The 20,196-nt window shown below is 37.8% G+C and overlaps 1 protein-coding gene across 5 annotated transcripts in view; it reads left to right on the plus strand.

The window, feature by feature from the left end:
- kiaa1109 (KIAA1109 ortholog) overlaps positions 1-20,196 on the plus strand; it is a 285,307-nt gene that overhangs the window by 23,286 nt on the left and 241,825 nt on the right. For all 5 annotated transcript variants that reach the window (XM_052035089.1, XM_052035112.1, XM_052035104.1 and 2 more), the window contains exons 6-10: positions 6,114-6,178; positions 9,851-10,031; positions 13,042-13,117; positions 14,046-14,239; positions 19,096-19,175. In XM_052035089.1, coding sequence (XP_051891049.1) covers positions 6,114-6,178; positions 9,851-10,031; positions 13,042-13,117; positions 14,046-14,239; positions 19,096-19,175 — 596 coding nt within the window. The remainder of the gene's footprint in view (positions 1-6,113; positions 6,179-9,850; positions 10,032-13,041; positions 13,118-14,045; positions 14,240-19,095; positions 19,176-20,196) is intronic.

Genomic DNA, 20,196 nt, shown 5'->3' on the forward strand with positions numbered 1-20,196 from the left:
TTTCTCCTGGTATGGTCTTGGCGAAACCCTGAAGAATTGTAGCTTGATTCGCTCTCCTGAATTTTCTTGCATTATTAGTCTAAATTACCATATTAGGTACATCCTGAAAAAGTTCCATGGATAGCAGACTTGATGTATCAGGAGAAATTAAGCACTCTAGGTCTGTGCAGCCCAGAGTTTAGAAGAATGAGTGGCAATCTCATTAAAATGTGAACCTACAAGGGAAAATGCTATCTTAGATCTGGTCCTGTGCAGTGAGACAGGTAAGATTAATGATCTTGTAGTTAGGGATCCTCTTGGAAAGAGTGATCATAGTATGGCTGAATTTCTCATACAAATGGAGGATTTAAAACCAGTGTATTATCCGTAAGCAAGGGAGACTACAATGGGATGAAGGAGGAGTTGGCTAGCATAGAATGGAAACACAGGCTATATGGTGGGACAGTTGAGGAACAGTGGAAGACTTTCAAAGAGATTTTTCACGGTGCTCAATAAAAGTATACTCCTGTTAAAAGCAAGGACAATAAGGGTAAGGAAATAAAAGAAGGCATCAAGCTAAAAGCTCATGCATACAGTCACCAAGTGTAGTGGGAAATTGGGAAAACTTTAAAAAGCAACAAAGAACCACTAAGCAAGCTATAAGGAAAGGGAAGATAGATTATGAAAGTAAACTAGTACAAAAGATAAAAACAGATAGCGAAAGTTTTTATAATTATATAAAGCGTTAAAGGGTGGCTAAAGTGAATGTAGGTCCCTTGGAAGATGAGAAGGGGGAATTAATATTGGGTAATGTGGAAATGGCCGAGGCCTTGAACAACTATTTTGTGTCGGTCTTCACAGTGGAGGACATGTCTAACATGCCAAAAGGAGAAGTTATGGATGCGATGGGAGGTGAGACCTCGATACAATTGCTATCACTAAAGAGGTAGTGATGAGCAAACTAATGGGCCTAAAAGTAGACAAGTCCCCAGGTCCTGATGGGATGCATGCCAGGGTACTGAAAGAAATGGCGTAAGTTATAGTAGATGCACGTGATAATTTACCAGAATTCTCTGGACTCTGGGCAGGTCTGGTGGATTGGAAGACAGTGAATGTCATGCCACTATTTAAAAACAAAAGGATGTAGGCAAAAGGCAGGTAACCATAGGCCAGTTAGCTTAATGTCTGTAGTTGGGAAAATGTTTGAAGCTATCATTAAGGAAGAAATAGTGAGACATCTGGATAGAAGTGGTTCCATTGGGCAGATGCAGCATGGATTCAGGAAGGGCAGATCCTGTTTGACAAACTTACTGGAGTTCTTTGAGGATATAATGAGTGCAGTGGATAGAGGGGAACAGATGGATGTTGTATACTTGGATTTCCAGAAGGCGTTCGATAAGGTGCCGCATGGAAGACTTATCCATAAGATAAGAATGCATGGAGTTAGGGATAATTTATTAGCATGGATAAAGGAATGGTTAACTAATAGAAAGCAGAGAGTTGGGATAAATGGGTGTTTCTCTGGTTGGCGATCAGTGGTGAGCAGGATGCAGCAGGGGTTGGTGCTGGGCCCGCAACTGTTCACAACATACATTAACAATTTGGAAGAGGGGACTGAGTGTAGTGTATCCAAGTTTGTGGATGACACTAAATTGAGTGGAAAAGCAAATTGTGCAGAGGATGTGGAGAGTCTGCAGAGAGATATAGATAGGTTAAGTGAGTGGGCGAAGGTCTGGCAGATGGAGTATGATGTTGGTAAATGTGAGGTCATCCACTTTGGAAGGAAAAATAGAAGATCAGATTATTATTTAAATGGTGAAAGATTGCAGCACGCTGTTGTGCAGAGGGACTTGGGAGTGCTTGTGCATGAATCACAAAAGGTTGGTTTGCAGGTGCTACAGGTTATCAAGAAGGCAAATGGAATCCTGGCCTTCATTGCTAGAGGGATTGAATTTAAGAGCAGGGAGGTTATGCTGCAACTGTACAGGGTACTGGTGACACCACACCTGGAGTACTGCATGCAGTTCTGGTCTCCTTACTTGAGGAAAGATATACTGGCTTTGGAGGTGGTGCAGAGGAGGTTCACCAGGTTGATTCTGCAGATGAGGGGGTTAGCCAATGAGGAGAGATTGAGTCATCTGGGACTATACTCACTGGAATTCAGAAGAATGAGAGGGGATCTTAAAGAAACATATAAAATTATGACAGGGGTTAATAAGATAGAGGCAGGAAGGTTGTTTCCACTGATAGGTGAGACTAGAACTAGGGGATATAGCCTCAAGATTCAGAAAAATAGATTTAGGATGGCGATGAAGAGAACCTGCTTTGCCCAGAGAGTAGTGAATCTGTGGAATTCTCTGCCCAGGGAAGCAGTAGAGGCTACCTCATTAAATATATTTAAGACACAGTTAGATAGATTTTTACATAGGGGGATTAGGGTTATGAGGGAAAAGGCAGGTAGGTGGATCTGAGTCCACGGCCAGATCAGCCATATCTTATTGAATGGCGGAGCCAGCTCGATGGGCCAGGTGGCCTACTGCTGCTCCTATTTCTTATGTTCTTAAAAATATAAAGAATTCTTAAGGGATTGACAGGATAGATGTCAAATTAATGGTACCCCTGGCTGAGGTGTCTCTAACAGGGATCACAGTCACAAAATAAGGCATTGGCCATGGAGGGCAAAAATGAGAAGAATTTCTTTTTCCAGGGGATAGCAAATCTTTGAATTCACTTCTCAGGAATGCTGTGGTGGCTCAGTTGCTGAGTATATTCAAGACATCGATCAATAAATTTTAGATATTAAAGGAATCAAGGGATTTGAGGTTAGTGCAGGAAAGCAGTCCTGAGGTAAAAGGTCAGCTATGATCTTACTGAATGAAGAGCAATTATGAGGGGCTACATGGGACAATATTGCTATTTCTCATTTGTCATTTACAATTTCATTTTTTTCGTAAGATCTTGTTGAATTTGCCTAAGTAAGTTTTTAAAGAGCCATTACCATGTTTTGATTCATTGATTTTGGCATTTTCCTGTCAACTGATGTCTGAGTAATTGGTTGGTGGTTTCATGTTTTCTCTTTCCTTACTTTCTTGAAAGTGCTATCTTCCAATTAGTGAATTTTGGAACATCATTACTAATGCTTCCGCTATCTGTGCAGCTTTTATTTGAACTGTATGATGTATAATCCATTTCAAGTGCCCATTACCACTTTTTATTAATGGATTTCATTCAAGCAAATTGCCAACTTTTAGATCCCTTAATTTTTCCAGCGCTTTCTCTTTACTTGATTATTGAGGTTTTCAGTTTCATTAGATTCTTGGTGCCGCACAGTCTATAGTATGTTCCTTGTGTTTTGTATGGTGAAGATGGATGCAAAATGTTTGTTAAATATCTCAGACTTCTCCTTTTCACATGAAGTCCTTGCAATTTTTTTTCATATTTTAATTTATTCTTTCTTCTCTCTCTTTACTTTGTTCTGTCCTTGGTTTCAAAAAAACATTCCCAATCCTTTTTCTTGTCCACAATATATGCCTCCCCTTTTAATCAAATATAATCATTAGTCATCCTTGGATAGATTACTCTTTCTGTGGATTTTTTATTCAAGTCATGAAAATTGGCAAATCTTTTAATTTCATAATCAACCTCAGTCAGCTTGTTACATATACCTGTTTAATTTGTATACTCATGTACAAGATTCTGCTTTCCAAATTCTGTATGCTGCTCTTGAACTCAATGTAAAATTATACTATATTGTAATAATTTTTCTGTGGGAAAGCCCCTTAGTTTGAGATTATGTATTTACCTCATCTCATTACACAAGGCAGGTTTTAAAGAACTAGTCCTCTTGTCGTTTCACAGGTGTAGGTCCTGAATGATTTCTATGCACTCAATCCAACCTAATTTTTGCAATTAATTTGCCCAGTCTATATGAACATTAAAATCTCTGACAATGACTCTATCACCTTTACTTAAGTCTTTTTATTTTGTGTTTCTCATCACTGCCCATGCTGATTTTGCTGCCTGTTCTTCTGAGCTGTGATCATTTCTCACTGCAGCCATCTCCCGTCCAATCTATTGTTAGCTTTATTGTGAAATCCAGCTTTCCCATCCAGACAATACTGTTGGGAAACCCAATGATCTTCTTATTCCTGGCACAGTAACATTTTTGTTATCTTGATCAAGCCTGTCATTGTTGTTCTTTGTAACATTAGCTGCCTTGTAATTTTGTTAGTGCATCCCTCATTTCTGCCACTTCCTTGAAAGGCAAGCTTAATCTTGTTATCTTCATCTGGGATTTCTTTCTGTAAAAAGCTCAGTCTCTGTGGGATCTTAAGAATGAATCTGTTGGTAGTGTCCCTGTTCCTATCATTTCCATTCCTGAAACTGGGATGTAACTCATTTGTTACTAGTTTTTAGTGCTGTAATCCTGTCATCTTCTGCTGTTTTAAGTTATTTTGGTGGTATCAGTTTATTCCCTGATACTCTTCCAATTGATAGGTCATACAATGTCCAATGCGTTTCGCTTCCGTGCATAATAAACTATTTCCTCACATGTCTCTTTCCTGTAGTCTCACTTTTAGAAAATGTTTCCTTTTTCTCTGAACCCTTCAAATGTTTGTTTTACAGGATGCTTTTCTTTTCAATTTCTGTTTTTTTGATGTTCCTGGATAAGGTGGTATTTACTTTCAATTCTAGTTTTAGATTGGTGTCTTGTGGTCACTTTCACCAAAATACATGAGAAATCTTTTCATTCTTTACACAATCTCTTCCTTCCTCCTAAGGATCATCTGGTTGCCTGACAGCAAGACTTAGAGCAGCAAATCTGCTTATCTTTGTTTTAACCTTCTCTGAGATTTCCTGTGAGTTGTATCCTGTAGACTTGTTCACTTGTGTCAGTATAATTTGAATATTCACTACTGAAAAGTTCATGATGGTTTCTGTGGTCTGTGCCTGGAATGTCAGAACAGAAAATTAGTGAATCTGAATATAGTCAAGCAGAAATGGATCATCATGGTTGAAATCTTGGGGTAAATAAGTTGAAATGGAATGGGTCAGTTTTAGTCAGATGATTCAATATGTTTTAATTTGGCCAGTATGCTGACCGAGATGCAGGTCATTTCCCTCAGATTTCTAATGATCTTCCACCTTCTTTTCAAACCTCTGGTCCGTGCTTGTCCTTCCCTCCAATTCTTTGCCGTTCAGTCACCAATAACAAAACATTAAATTTTGATAATGTGTCTAAGTTGTTAATGTTCAGCTTTTCATTGTGTATTTTGGGTATTACACATGTATCACAGTGAGGTTGACTGGATGTCATTGAATTCTTAGGATAATAACCCAGTACTGATTGGGCAGTATTCTTTCCTAGAATTGCTGCTTCTCAATTTTGTTTTGTATCTGCATGTCCAGAGTAGAAGTGTTTGGATTGATTGGAAATGACATTCCTGTTCCTTTCATCTTGGCTTATCCTCAAGATTCCTGTTTTGATTTGTTCCAGTTCTGCTTTGATAGTATTTTTATTTTGCTTTGTGCTTCTGATATTTGAAATGGTGTGCCTTAATTCTACCATATTTATGGTTTGAAATGTAATTCTATTATTTGCTGTAATAAGTGTTTTACAATATTTATTTTTTCAATTTTATTCCCTTTCTATCATCTGTTGGAACATTTAATGGATTTAGATTGACAGGACCTGACCAAGTGCTATATTGTTGCTCATATCGGTGTTAAGTCTTAGTTTCTGCACTTGACAAACGCAGATAGCATGATCACAAAGATAGCAGTTTTAATATTTCTATATAGGAGATGTATTCAACACGAGTCATTAAATATCAGTTAGGAGTGAGAACCTTTATTGTTTTTCCTCTCCATTGCCCAGAGCAAGGTGTGTTTTTTAGTTGTACGCTCTGGAGATTAGTATGCTATGGGGACTAGTTGTATGTTATGGCTTTCTATAAATCCCCCTCAAATCCTCAATTTAATGATTTTATTGGAAAAAATTCTGAAATTTCATTTGAGTAAAACGTCTTACTCAGTAGGTTACAAAGTTAATCAAATGTCATGTAGTTAATGCAACTAAAGTCAAACATGCCACTTTAAAGTAGTGTGTTCTTTTACAATGTTTGTTCTGTCAGAATCCAAGATGGATTTCTCATCTTTCGTTGGTGGAAAATGTACAATCCCAAACAGAAACAGCATGGTAAGTTTCTAATTCCATAGTTTGTCTGTTATTATTATATTTACAGCTTATTCCTAACTCGGAAGTCATAATGTGGCTCATTAAGTTGATGGTTTAGTATAGATTTAACACTGCTACATGAACAGGATATACTGTATAGTTCCTTTTTCTCTACCTGCCACAGAAGTTTATTTATTCCTTAGGTATTTGCAAAATCCTAAACATTGTTGTTATTAGTTAATGGAAACAAAAAGTCATCTGCATTTGACTAAGGCACAAGATTGTTTTATTGTCTTGTTAACAGCATTCCCTATTTAGTTTTCTCATTGAATGTACACTTATTTGAATTTAGGCATTTTATATAATTGAGAAAAACATAAGTCTGTTAGATTATTAGCAGCCATACACTTGTGTGCTTTTCAAGCTTATGAAACATTTCATAAAAGCAATATTCAGCACAATAATCTTACAGATTCTAAAGCCTGGACAGTTGGAATCCTCAACTTATTTATGTTGCACATCAGTTTTAAAGCACAATGGAATTTTTTGAATCAACATTCATAGTAGGTTAGGGAGAACCATTTCCTTTGGAGTGGGCATTCAGAATCAGGGAGGAGCACCTTAAAACTTGAGCTAGGTCATTGGCTTGTTGAAAGCATTTATTCATTAAGAGTAGTAGAAATTGGGACTCGATACTCCTCCACAGCCCTCCACCCCAAGAAAAAAATTATTGACCCTAGGTCAGTTGACAAGTTCAAAATTGAAATTGATACATTTTGATTTGTTAAGAGTATTAAGGGTTATGGAACCAAGGTGGGGAAATGGAGGTCAGGCATGAATTAATTAAATTGCAGAAAATGCTTGAAATGTTGAATAGCTTGCTCCCATTTACGTTCTTAAAATTTTATTTACTTCCAGAAATGAGCTAGACCAGGCACAACACAGTTCAAGTTTTAAGGCTGCTTATAAGTATACTTATTCAGTAGTACTTGTGGCCATGTCAGTGTTTCTATTGAGGGCAAGAATGAGAGGCCGTAGATTTCAAATACATTTTCATATTTGTATTATAGACAAAGAAATACTTTTTCCTCAATTAATTCAATTCAGCCAAGCAAAATTGTGAATTTGGAGCCAGTGAAGGGTAAACTTTTTCCTAGTTCCAAAATTGAGAGGAGAAAGGATTTTGGGCAGATTTGATTGCATTAGATTTGTTATCCCAAACAATAAGTAAATAAAGGTTGAGCAAAATAAAATAAACTAGAGAATGGGATGAAAGTAACAGAGGAAGATGGGATAGTAGAACAAGCAAACTGAATGAAAATAAGCGTCAGTTTGCAATAGTAAAGCTATGAATGACACAAGTTATTGTATTCTAATGTAAGTTGTTATTAATGCATTGTGTTTAAAAACTGCTAGCTCTGTGATTTATGCTGGGCTGAAATAGAACAGAGGAAAAGAAAATGGGTAACAATTTTGGCAAATAATGGTGTAGATCTCGGTGGGAAATAAATAGCATTCAGTAGTCCAGTAAAATAATATTAACGCTGATGCCCAAGTACAAACTGAACATTCATGAGCTGCCATGGATCAAGATGCAGGGATAAAAACGAGGAAAGATGCTGAGTACATGGACAGCAGTGGAGAGCATAACCTGGGTGAATACAAAAAGATGAGGGGAAAGAATTGGAATGATGAGAGGTAATAGAGGGAAAGAAAGTGTGAAAAGAGGCATGGAATTAAGAAGAGTACCAGCTTTAAATCAAAAGAGTTAAGGATGCTCTTTGCAGGGGTTGGGCATTTGCTGCATCCACCTATCTTCCCTGCTGCTCTAAGTGCTTAGTTCCTAACACTCTTTGGCCCTCTTTCTAGCTGTAGGCTGCCTGATGCCTTGTCTGATACAATATATATCTTCAAAAAGAAATTGACTTCTTTAGAGCAGCTGCAGCACCCTTGCACTTGTGGGAAAGTGAAAAACTAGGTAACATCAATGTAGGATGGTCACTATGAAATAAAAAGAAGGAATTTGCAGGAAAGGAGAATCTGTAATTTGTTATCATAGGGATTGGCTGAGGTGGATAGTATTGATGCATTTAAAGGCACATTTGAAAGAAGGTAATAGAACATCATGCAGATAAGGAAAGCAAAGAGGAAGCCTGAGTGGAACATAAACACTAGTAAGGACTTGTTTGACTAGTTTGTTTCTATGCTTTATTTTCTATATAGTTTTATGTAATTGTGAGCTCATTCTAAATTAACTTCAAAATACTGACATAAATTTGTATTTTATTTCTATTTTGTGTTCATCATAAAGGGAGGTTGTGCTGAAGAGTGAAATAATTAAATTTGTTTTTGTGGGCCACAAGATAGCATTTTATATTGAAAGTAAAACCATCTATTGTTCCTTTACAAAGAATCAACTCCAAAAGAACACTGTACCTTGTATTACCTACAATTTTACCAGTTTTTTTCATTCTGTGGTCATCTTGAATTATGATAGTGATTGCTGTCAATTAAGGGTGCCCTTTTTGCTTTTGACCAGTATTTAATTTGAAACTAGATTACTGATGAGAAAGTTGACTGCACCATCTAGTCCTCAATTCTTTCAAGATTATCACTTCTGTTAACTTCCAACTACTTTTTTTTGCCGTGATTTACTTCTAGCACATATTGACTATCGGGTTTTTAAACTTTAGACAAGTATTTAATGTTTAGGATGTTTTTCCAATCATGCTAGAACTTTAAGTTCGTTTTAAACTCCCATACCTGTGTTCTATAATCTATCAGAGCTGAGCATCTTTATTAGTTATTCCTAATGGAAATTTTCCCTCTGGAAAAATCCTGATTTATAGAAATACTTCACAGGAAAGCATATTCTGGAGGAGAAAAGACTTGGCTCTATTGATATGAATTGGGTTCAACAGACAACTCACGTTGGTTTGTGGTAATTATTGTGTCTGCATTCCTCGCTGAGGAGTAGTTTGGGAGAAAGTATTATCTTTAATTCCCTGGTATTTAGGGCCATCTGAAGGGAATGTTGTATTCACAAAAATGTGATGGAAAAAGAACTTGTGTTTAATACATCAACTTACAGAAACACCCCAAAGTAATTCACAACAATTTTTCAAATTGTGGGTAGTTACTTTGGAGCTAAAACGTAGATGGCTAATTTGTACATTTCAGAGCGTTAAAAAAAAACAGATAAGCACTAGAGAGAATACAAAGAAGATCCAAGCAAGTTTTACAAAAGCTGGAAAAGTTTAGTTATGAGGAAAGATTGCTTGGGCTGGCTGGTTTCCTTTGGACATAAGAGACTGAGGGCAGACCTAATTAAATGTGTAAAATTATGAGAGGTTTACATAAGCTAATAAGGAAGTTTCTAACTGACTTTTACACATTTAGGAGAACTCAAGGCCAATTGAGTGGTGATGAATGAAGCTAGTTTACTTGGTGAGGACTTTGTACACCATAATCTGTAGGACTAGAGAATGAAAGCTGAAAAGTGAGATCAGTCTGTTTTTATTTGGCCTGCATGGATACAATGGGTTGAATGATCTTCTACTGTGCCATGCATTTTATGAATTAATGTTGCTGCTTTATTTCATTTTTTTTGCAGATTTTCAGTTTGGTTTTGAATTTGTCATGATCTTGGGCAATATGTTAATGCAACCAAAATTGTACTTGTATTTGTTTTAGATCCAAAAGCAGAAACCAGATTATATATAACAGTGAACGGCTTTGAATTCCATGTTTACAATCGTTATGACTTGTATGCACATTTGCAAGAACTCTTTGGATTGGAACCAACAATCATTCCTAAAAGGGAAAGTACAAAGATAAAAAAGAGTCGGGAGAAAGCAAAGTCTAAACTTGAAAGGTATGGATACTATTAATGTACTTACTAAACACTTAACATATGTACGTACTCCTGTAATTAGCTCCCTCCCCCTCTCCTGCTCCTACATTGATTACCAAAACAAAAATGTGAGTCTCTGAAATGGAAATTGAACTTGGAACTTTATGATTCAAAAGAAATAGTGCTACCAATTGAGCCATGGTTGACACTGCACAAAATACAAAGCCAGAAATATTCTGTTTCTTCCCATTATTATTTTTCTCTCATAGTCATAGAAATGCACGGCACAGAAACAGGCCTCTTGGCCCACCATGTCCATACCAAACCTTTTCCCCATCTAAACTAATCCCCTATCCTTCTATGCCTTTCATATTTAAGTGCCTGTCTAAATGTCTCTTAAATATAGTGAATGAATCTGCTTCCACCACCTCTGATAGCAGGTTCCAGATATCAACAACGCTCTGTGTATGTTTTTAAAAAAAATTCTCATCAACCACCCCCCCCCCCTTTTTGAAACTCTTACCATGGGAAAAGGATTCTGACCATCTATCATATCTATGCCTCATAATTTAATATACTTCTATCAGGTCACCCTCAGTCTCCTTGGCTCAAGGGAAAATAAACCCAAACTATCCAAAATCTCCTCACAACTAAAGTCCTCTAATTCAGGCAACATCCTGGTGAATCTTCGCTGCGCTCTCCAGTGTAACCATATCCTTCCTGTACTGTGGTGACAGCACTGCATACAAAGCTCCAAATGTGGCTTGGCCAGTGTTTTGTTAAGTTGCAACATAATGTCCCAACACCAAGTACGCCATATGCCTTCTTCACAGGCCTATTTACCTATGTTGCCACTTTTGGGGAACTATGGACTTGAGCTCCAAGATCCCCCTCTTCATCGATATTCTTTAGTGCTCTACCGTTAACTATATGTTCTATCCCTGTTTGACTTCCAAAATGCATCACCTCACATTTGTTGGAACTAAATTACATCTGTTAATGCTTTGCCCAACTTAACTTCTGATTAATATCCTGCTGTAGCCTTAGACAAACTTCCTCACTATCCACACTTTGCCAATTTTCATGTCATCTGCAAAATTAACATACCTGCTACATTTGCACTTGTCGTTAATGTATTATTACAAACAACAAGGGTACCCGGCAGTGATCCCTGCAGTGCACTACTGGTCACAGACTTCAACTAGAAAAACACACTTCCACCACCACCCTCTACCTCCCATCACCAAGCCAATTTTATAAGCAATTAGCCAGCTCACCTTGGATCCTATATGTCTTAACCTTATGGACCAGCCTACTGTGTGGGACCCTGTCAAATGTCTTCCTAAGTCTAAAGAGACTATCTATTGTCCTGCCTTCATCAATCTTCTTAGCAACCTCCTCAAAAGAAGCTCAATCAAATTAGTGAGGCAGGATTTCCCCCACCCAAAGCCATGCAACTATCCCTGATCAGCCCCTGCTTTTACAAATATACGTAAATCCTATCCCTTGGGATTTTCTCCAATAATGGCTCACTGGCCTGTTGTGACTGGCTTATCCTTGCTGTCCTTAAATAAAGCAACAACGTTAGCTATCCTCCAGTCTTCTGGCACCTCACCTGTGGCTAATAAAGATGCAATAATTTCTGTCAGGGCCCCAGCTTTCTCTTCCTTTGCTTCTCAAAGTGTCTGGGATAGATCTAAGCTGGGCCTAGCGATATATCAAAGCTTATGTGTCCCATGATATCTAACACCTCTTCTTTGTTGCTGACCTACTCTAGATTATCCACGTACCTGTTTCCACACCCACCCCCACCCCCCCCCCAACCTCCCAAACTCACTATCTTCCATCTCCTTGTACTTGGTGAATACAGATGAGAAGTGTTCATTTAGGACCTCTCCCACATTGCCACGCTCCACACGTGGATTACTCTTAGATTCCTAAGGGGACCCACTCTTTCCCTGGTTACCCTATTGCTCCTGTACATCATTGTCACAATTTGTGCAATGTTCTCTGTAGTATTTCTGATATTGGGACTGAAATTGTCAAGATGATTTTTAATCTTTAGCAATTTCTTTGTGTACAGTTGCAAAGTTATAAATCCCTGCAGAACACATCTTTCATTTCCCACTAATTGGAGAACAACCTACTTGTTACTTCGACTTCTTCTTCATCTAATTGTTAGTACAGGATGAATGTCAGTTTCATGTACACTGATTTTTGCTAATAATCTTGTCCAGAACCATGTCAAATGTCTTCTAAAAGTACATACAGATAATATTCTGATTATTTTTGATTAGCTGATACCTGTTCGGTGTTCAGTCATTCTTCCTCTTTTTAAAAAAAGAAGTTCCACTGGGCTCCCTGTGACTGATGTTGCAAGACAAGGTTGTAGTTAGCTCATTTCTCTCTTCTACTCTTTAGTAAGGGAGTGATTTTCAATATTTTCCAAATTAAAGGTGCAATTTCTCAGTTGACAGTTAAAAATTATGAATGATGCATCTGTAATTTCTCTTCAATGCTAAGGCTGTTATGGTGCTGTAGATAGTGCAGAGGAGAATGGCCAGGATGTTACCTGGATTGGAGGACAAGTTATGGGGAGAAATTGGATAGGTTTGGTTTGTTTTCCCTGGAGCGAAGGAGACTGAGGGATGACCTGATAGAGGTATAAAAAAATTATAAGAAAGAGTAGATAGTCAGAATCTCTTTCATCTGATAGAGGTATCAAAAACAAGAGGGTATAGGTTTAAGGTGAGAGGAAGGAGTTTTAAAGGGGATTTGAGGCTTGGGTTTTTTTTTACACAGGTGATGAAGTCGGATGTATTCACTATGTTTCAGAGACATTTAGACAGGCACTTAGATAGGCACAGAAGAATTTGGACCTAGTCTAGGCAGATGGGTAAAATGGTTGGCATGGATGTAGTGGGCCAAAGGGCCCGTTTCTGTGCTGCACAACCATCTCCATGACTCTATACATGTTTTTTTTTGAGTTGTAGGCTATGCAAGTTTATGCACTATACAAATGTTTTCACAGCATTACCACTGAAACACAAGATCCCTCATCATCCTGGCGATCACTCATCCCAGTTATTAAAGTTGATATTAATACAGTGAGTACACTCTTAATTTCACTTGCAAGAATTCCTTATGCCATTTTGTTCAGGAGTAATAAAGTTGATGTATCATATTTTATGTGATGATTTCTCATATTTCCTTTTTGTCATTTGATCTTTTCTATGTGTCTGGCAGAATAATACTGCACTATTATTTCTTAATTGATATCAAATAAGTTTGGTTTTTGACACCTCAAATATACTGCTATTTTCCTGTGATGCAATATCTTATTTGATCAGTACTGTCACTGCTGGTATTTTCTCACTTACAGCAGATATATTAATTTCCAAATCATTCCCTTTTTTGGTATAAGTCTCTGCTGTTACTTATTAACCTAGTTTTCTATATTGTGCATAAACAGCATGAGTCCATCAAAGTTTGTCTCAGATTTGCCCCTGTCTTATCCATTCTTCCTTAAACTACACTATATGCTTCTTCCCTTTAGTCCTCTGTGCACTTTTTCTTAATTTCACCCTGATGCTCATTCTTCTGCTCTAGGTAACATCACTAGAAGGGCATTGTCCACAAAAAAAAAACTGGGATTAATCTTTGCACTTTGAGCAAGGCATTTTGCCCCAGAACTGGGGCCCAATGTCCCATGAACTTGAATCCAAAGTGTGCAATTTTCCAGCTGCATTGTAGCATGGGTCTAGAATTACTGATTTTTAGAGGCCAATTGTGGATGATAATGAAACATGAATAGGGAAAGTCACAAGTATAAATACCCATAAAAGTTATCTACCTTTTAACTTGGAGTCTTGTGTTTTTTTTAATACACTGTATATGAATAAAAATGTTGAAGCTTATTATTGCTGCTTGAGAGTTTGGCAGCTTCGTTTTTGGTAAACTTATGACACATATGAGTGTGCTGCTATGATAACAGGCTATTGGTTCAGTTGTACTAATTAGGTATTTTTTTATTAGGGTCGTCTGGCATTCGGGAACCGTTTTTTACCTCAGACGCTCTGCATAAATTTTGATGATGCTTTCTTGACTTATACTACAAAACTACCTTCTAGTCACCTTGACCAATTTATGCACATCGTGAAAGGAAAATTGGAAAATGTTAGAGTTATGCTTGTTCCCAGTCCAAGACACGTTTGCCTGCAAAATGATGAGTATGTATTTCTATTTTGTAATAATAAAGGAATACTAAATGCAAAAAAATTGTGGAGAGTGTACTCATGAATGTTCATGAAAATATTTTTTAAATTCCTCAAGATATTCATTTGTTACACATATGGTATACATAAAAGTACATCAATGCTGCAAAAAGTATTTGTATTTTACCTGTAGTTATGCATAATACATGAGTACTGCTTGAGTCAAGAGTAAATTGTATGTTTTACAGGATGTGCACATGGTGGCACAATAGTTGTTGTTGGTAGACTCACAATTTCAAGGACGTGGTTTTGATACTGACCTTGGGTGCTGTCAGCGTGCTGCTTACACACCTGTGGCTGCGAGTGTTTCCTCTGTGTGATCAAGTTTTCTCCCAGATCCCAAAGTTGGGCTGATAGATGGATTGGCTACTGTAAATTATCCCTTAATGTGACTGATGAGCCTTCAAGTTATGACTGAGCCTTCAAGTCAAAAACCCGCCTAAATGTAAGTGGCAAAATAATCAAAGGGGAATTGTTTGGCTTGTGAGAGAATAAGTTGGAGGAGGAATGGGACTGTTGGAATTGTTTTGCTGGGGGCGGACATGAACTGGGTGGGCCAAGTAGCCGCCCTGTGCCATTACAATTAAGTGCGCCTAATGTAGCTTATCAATGAAGCTGCAGATTCATGCTATGAAGTGTAATTTGCTTAGTTTGCATCAGAATGTAATCAATATTAGATCCATTTTGATTCTTTTAGGTAGGTTGTATATTGGTGCTTGTTTTTAATCCTCTAATTTCTCAAGATGCCATCATTTTAGTTTAGAGTCATAGAGTAATACAGCATGGAAACAGGCCCTTTGGCCCAACTTGTCCATGCTGACCGTGGTGCCCACCAAACTAGTCCCATTTGCCCACATTTGACCTATATCCCTCTAAACCTATCCTATTCATGTACTCATCCAAATATCTTCTAAACGTTGTTATTGTACTTGCCTCCATCACACTTTCTGGAAGCTCATTCCGCATATCTACCAACCTCTGCATGAAGAAGTTGCCCCTTAGGTCCCTTTTAAACCTTTCACCCCACATCTTAAACCTGTTCCCTCTAGTTTTTACTTCCCCTTCCCTGGGGGAAAAGACTGTGTGTGCATTCATCCTATCTACACCCCTCATGATTTTATACACCTCTATAAGATCACCCCTCAATCTCCTACATTCCAAGGAATAAAGCCCTAGCCTGCCTAACCTCTCCCTGTAACTCAGTCCCTCAAGTCCTGGCAGCATCCTCTTATACCTTCTCTGCGTTTAGAGTAATATGTATTACTTCATTTAACAGTTAAGAATATAATGGTCCAGATGTGCATAGTTACTTGGCAGCGAGTCCAGGACATCCCTGCACGTGCAATCAAATACAGAAGTCCTGAACTTATTCTGCTCCAGCTGGCACCATGTTTGATTATGATCTGCTGTTGGGCTCCCCATGTCATTGTCATCGTTATTGTCTTAGGCAGTCTTTTGGCATCAAGGATGACGTGCTTCCCCTCCATTTTTATGGGTTCTTAGGTGGCTTGTAATGCTAATGGGGGAAATATAGATTTTTCCACATAAGGGCCAGGAGACAGCTGATAGGGTACGTGGGTGGTTTGTGAGTTGCTTATGCAGGGCCACTGTGTGCTCCTTATGCATGGCCTGAGATTCTTAATGCCTTTCTGAAGTCACCTTCTCCACTTGGAGCTATCGTGATGCAGAGATTCCCAGGAGGTGGTGGGCATGGTGTATTTCTTCAAGGAGGCTTTGAGTACATCCTTAAATTTTTATATCTGTCTAAATGGTAATCTCATACCTTGACAGATTTCAGAATAGATGTTGTTTAAATAGTTGAGACAGGAATTTGGTGTCAGACACGCGAATGTCATGGTTTGCCCAGCGTAGCTCTAATTACAGTTGGTAAGCTTTGGTGCTGGGGATGTTGGCCTGGGAGAGGACACTGATGCTTTGGTTATCCATCCAATGAGTTTGAAAGATTTTGCTGAGTTATCATCAGTGGTATCTTTCCAGGACCTTGATGTACCTAATCCAGAATTCAGGATCACTGATGTTTGATAGACCATGATTTCCTTTGCCAAGTTTGAGGTTTTGATCTTCAAACAATCTTTCCCTCAATTGACTAAAGACTGTGCTGGCGCATTGAAGGTGATGGTGAATTTCATCACTGATACTTGCACTTGTTGGGTGGTGGCTCCTGAGACCTTGGAAGAGATCCACATTTTTCAGGGTCTTGCCATGAACTTTTATTGACGGATGGTACTGTCGTGCGGTGGGAACTAGTTGATAGAGGATTTTTGTCTTGTGGATGTTAAGTGTAAGGCTCATCCTCTCATATGCCTCAATGAACTTATCAGTGATGGCTTAGAGTTCAGACTCTGAGCATGTGCAATACAAATGTCTGCAGATTGCATTTTGACTTTGGAGGGTTGGTGTGACCTTGGTTCTCAAATATAGATTGAATGGTTTCCATTAGTTCTGAAGACCATTTTTGCTCCTGTGGGAAGTTTATTCAAGGCAAGCTACAACATTGGAATGGGAAGGATTGAGGAAAGTGTTGGGGTAACAATGTAAATGTGATTGACACTGATCTTCACCAGGATTGGCTGAGTTGTAGTCCTGCCATGAAGTCCAATTCAATTGACACTGGCAAAGGGACTCTCGTTTCCTCTATCAAGAGGAATCGGGACTGGTTTGATGAGAGTGACCAGGAGATTGAGGATTCATTAACCACAAACGTAAGGCTTTCCTGCATTGGAAACTTCACCATTGCAGATATAAAGAACAAACAGTAGATGGAGAGAGCAGAGGAGGCTCAGCAACCTGCTGACAGCCATGAAATGTGTGGGATCTTGAGCACTCGCAAAGCTGTCTGCAACACAAATGCCCAAAGCTTGCCCCACTGAACTCTCCATATAGTCCAGTGGTGGAGCTGTCTTACTGTGTCAGGCTAGATTTGATTTTAATAAGATTATAGGGCTGTGAGAAAGGAAAGTTTTCTTAACTTATGTTCTGTTTAATGTTTTTAAAGTATTTCAATCTTAAATAATTATCTTTTTTTGTAATTGTTGTAACTATTTGAAGACTATGACATGGCAAAGTTGGCTCTTGGTATTTGTTGGCTGTCAAAGCTGTCAGCGGATATTTGGGAACAGGCTTCTCTGTTGCATAATTTACTGCACTTTCACCATTCAGGGCCTCTGCCTGACTCTGGGATATTTTGGGATGGCAAGGTAGCTGGTCCACATTTGGACCAGGTAAATTCAGCCATTAGGTAATGTGTGCTGTTGTTGCAGAGCAAAATTTTGTCTAAAATGAATACATTATAACAACACACAGGAGCAGAAGTAGACCATTTCCTCTTTAGTGCCTACCTCCCCATTCAATAAGATCATGGCTGGTCTTATACTTCATTGTTATATTCCTATACTCTTGCTGTATCCCTTGATTCCATTAGTATCCAAAATCTCTTGATCTCTGCCTTGAATGTACTCAGAACTGAACCTCCACAACCCTTGTGACAAGAGAATTCCCATAATTCACAGTTTTTGCATGAAAACATTTCTTTTCATCTCTGTCCTGAATGGTTAGCCTTTTTATTTCGAAACTCTGATCCCTGGTTCTAGGCACCCATCCAGGGAAAACACTATCCTGGCATCTATCCTGTCAAATCCCTAACAATTCTGTTTGTTTCATTGAAATAATTACATTTCTGAAAGCTTGTCAGAAACTTCTATTTCATGTAGGTTGACAAAAGGAGAAATGTATTTAATTAAACAGTTGGCTTGATTGTGGCTTTTTATCCAGATTGACAAAAGAACCTCCTACTACAGCCAACCCATATGCCCCCATTGCCTCTCCTCCTCCACTACCACCACCAAGATGGTGACATAGACATTCCACATTGCAATCACACACTGAAGTAAGGTTTGAAGTAATTTCAGTCATTAAACTCAGAGCTGAAATCTCATCTTTGGACAATATATGGCAATAAAACCTGAAAGGCCAAAGTAGGAATGTAAAGAGGAATTAAAGTGTTAGACCACAGATCTATTGTGACTCCTCTACTGCATTTAAATGTTTTTTTTTGTTATTATGAATGTGATAGTTTGGGACAGAGGGAAGAAAAGGCACATTTTAGATTGGAGTTAAGGTAGATCGTTTGGGCACCATTTTTGTTGAGCAATTTTTTCTTTTGTATGTTATGCTGTGCCTGATGTGGGAAAGTTGGATAATGGTTCTGGATATCAAAAATGGTAATTGTAGTAATATAACAATTTGGTTTATTTTAGGTTAATCAAATCTATGATGCTTATTTGTGTTAAAACTGTTGAAACTCATCTGTGAAATTTTATAATCCCCCCCATATGTTGGTGTATCCATGCAAAGAAAAGTACATTCAATGCTAGCATGGAACATTTTTAGTGCTCTAAGAGCCAAATGCAAATTAAAACATCCTTTTGCTAGAGCAAGTATGTTAATTGCTAACCTGAAAAGTTAACTGCATTAATGTGCAATCTTTTCTGGAATAGCCATTCATAGTAATTCTCTTGATAAGATTGAAATTTAGTTATTTTTGGCTTGTGTGCTCCAGTTCTCTTGAAATTGAATAATACTGCTGATATTCATTTACTGCTCATGGAGATGAAATTTTCAACCTTTCACTTTGAATTTGTTTGGACTCAGGTTCCAGAGTGAGGAATATGCAGTTGGACTAATTGCATGTGATTTGTAGGATGTTATAGTCCAAGGGGTATTTGCTGCATATTAATTTTGAAATATTATTGGTATAATTTGGTGTTTAATTCTGTTTTCTTTCTCACTAGACCACCTCGGTTGATGGGAGAGGGCTTTGTAGTAATGCAATCAAATGATGTTGATATCTATTACTACATGGATGAACCAGGTCTGTTTAAGTATGGAAAACTTGCATTTTCTTGTAGTTTATTTTTTTTTATCATCCATTGTTGTCACCCAGAATTAAGACATTTTGAAATAGAAAATGAGAAAAATATTTTTATACAGTCCTTGCACTTCTATCACGCAGAATTTGTGATATAACTACAGTCTATTCCTCGGTTTCTTTTGCTTGAGGCTACTTTCACTCTTCACCTAAACCCATTAGGATAGCTTTCTATTTTTTTCTCTTAGTTATTTGGGTTCACTGTAAATGTTTCTGTTATTCAGTTGGACTATTCCATGCAGTGCCAAGTTCCAAACTCAAACCACATGCTGGCGAAATAAGTTTCCCCTGAGTTCCTTATTGAATTTATTAGTGATTATCATATATTTATGGCACCTAGTTTTAGATTCACAGGCAAGAAACAAGCTTTTTCTACTTCTGTTGTATCAAACCTCTAAGAAATTTTAAAGGCTTCTTAACAAGCCATTCCTTAGCCTTATCTTTTCAAGAGAAGGGTACAAACTTGCTCATTTCTTGTTATTTTGCTTTGAAACCTCCTGCACCTCTGTATGTCTTTTGTAAATGGAGACCTGAATTGTGGGCAGTACTATCAGGAAACTGAAAACATTTCTATACAAGTTTAACAGAACATCTCTGCTTTTTAATTATGTTCCTCGAGAAATTAATCTGAATGTTTGGTTTGCTTTTCTTAATGGTCTTTTAAAAAAAAATGCTGCATTGGTAGTTTTAATGATTTGCGAGTCTGTACCTCATTTTTTTTCCATTTACCAGTTTTAAAGACTTATTTTCAAAAGAGTATGTGATCTCCCTTTTTCACTTCTCCATATGTTGTATCACTTATGTTAAATTGAAATTCATTTACTATTTGCTGTTTTAATAATGACGTGTTTATTTAGCCATTCAGCTTAAGGGGAAGGGATTGGCAATAAATGGTCTTGCCAGCAGTGCTTTCATTCTGTGAATGAATTAAAAAAAAATCTTGTAGTTCATTGCCATTTTCCTC

Source organism: Pristis pectinata, chromosome 2, assembly GCF_009764475.1.
Source record: "Pristis pectinata isolate sPriPec2 chromosome 2, sPriPec2.1.pri, whole genome shotgun sequence".
Classification (NCBI taxonomy): Eukaryota; Metazoa; Chordata; class Chondrichthyes; order Rhinopristiformes; family Pristidae; genus Pristis; species Pristis pectinata.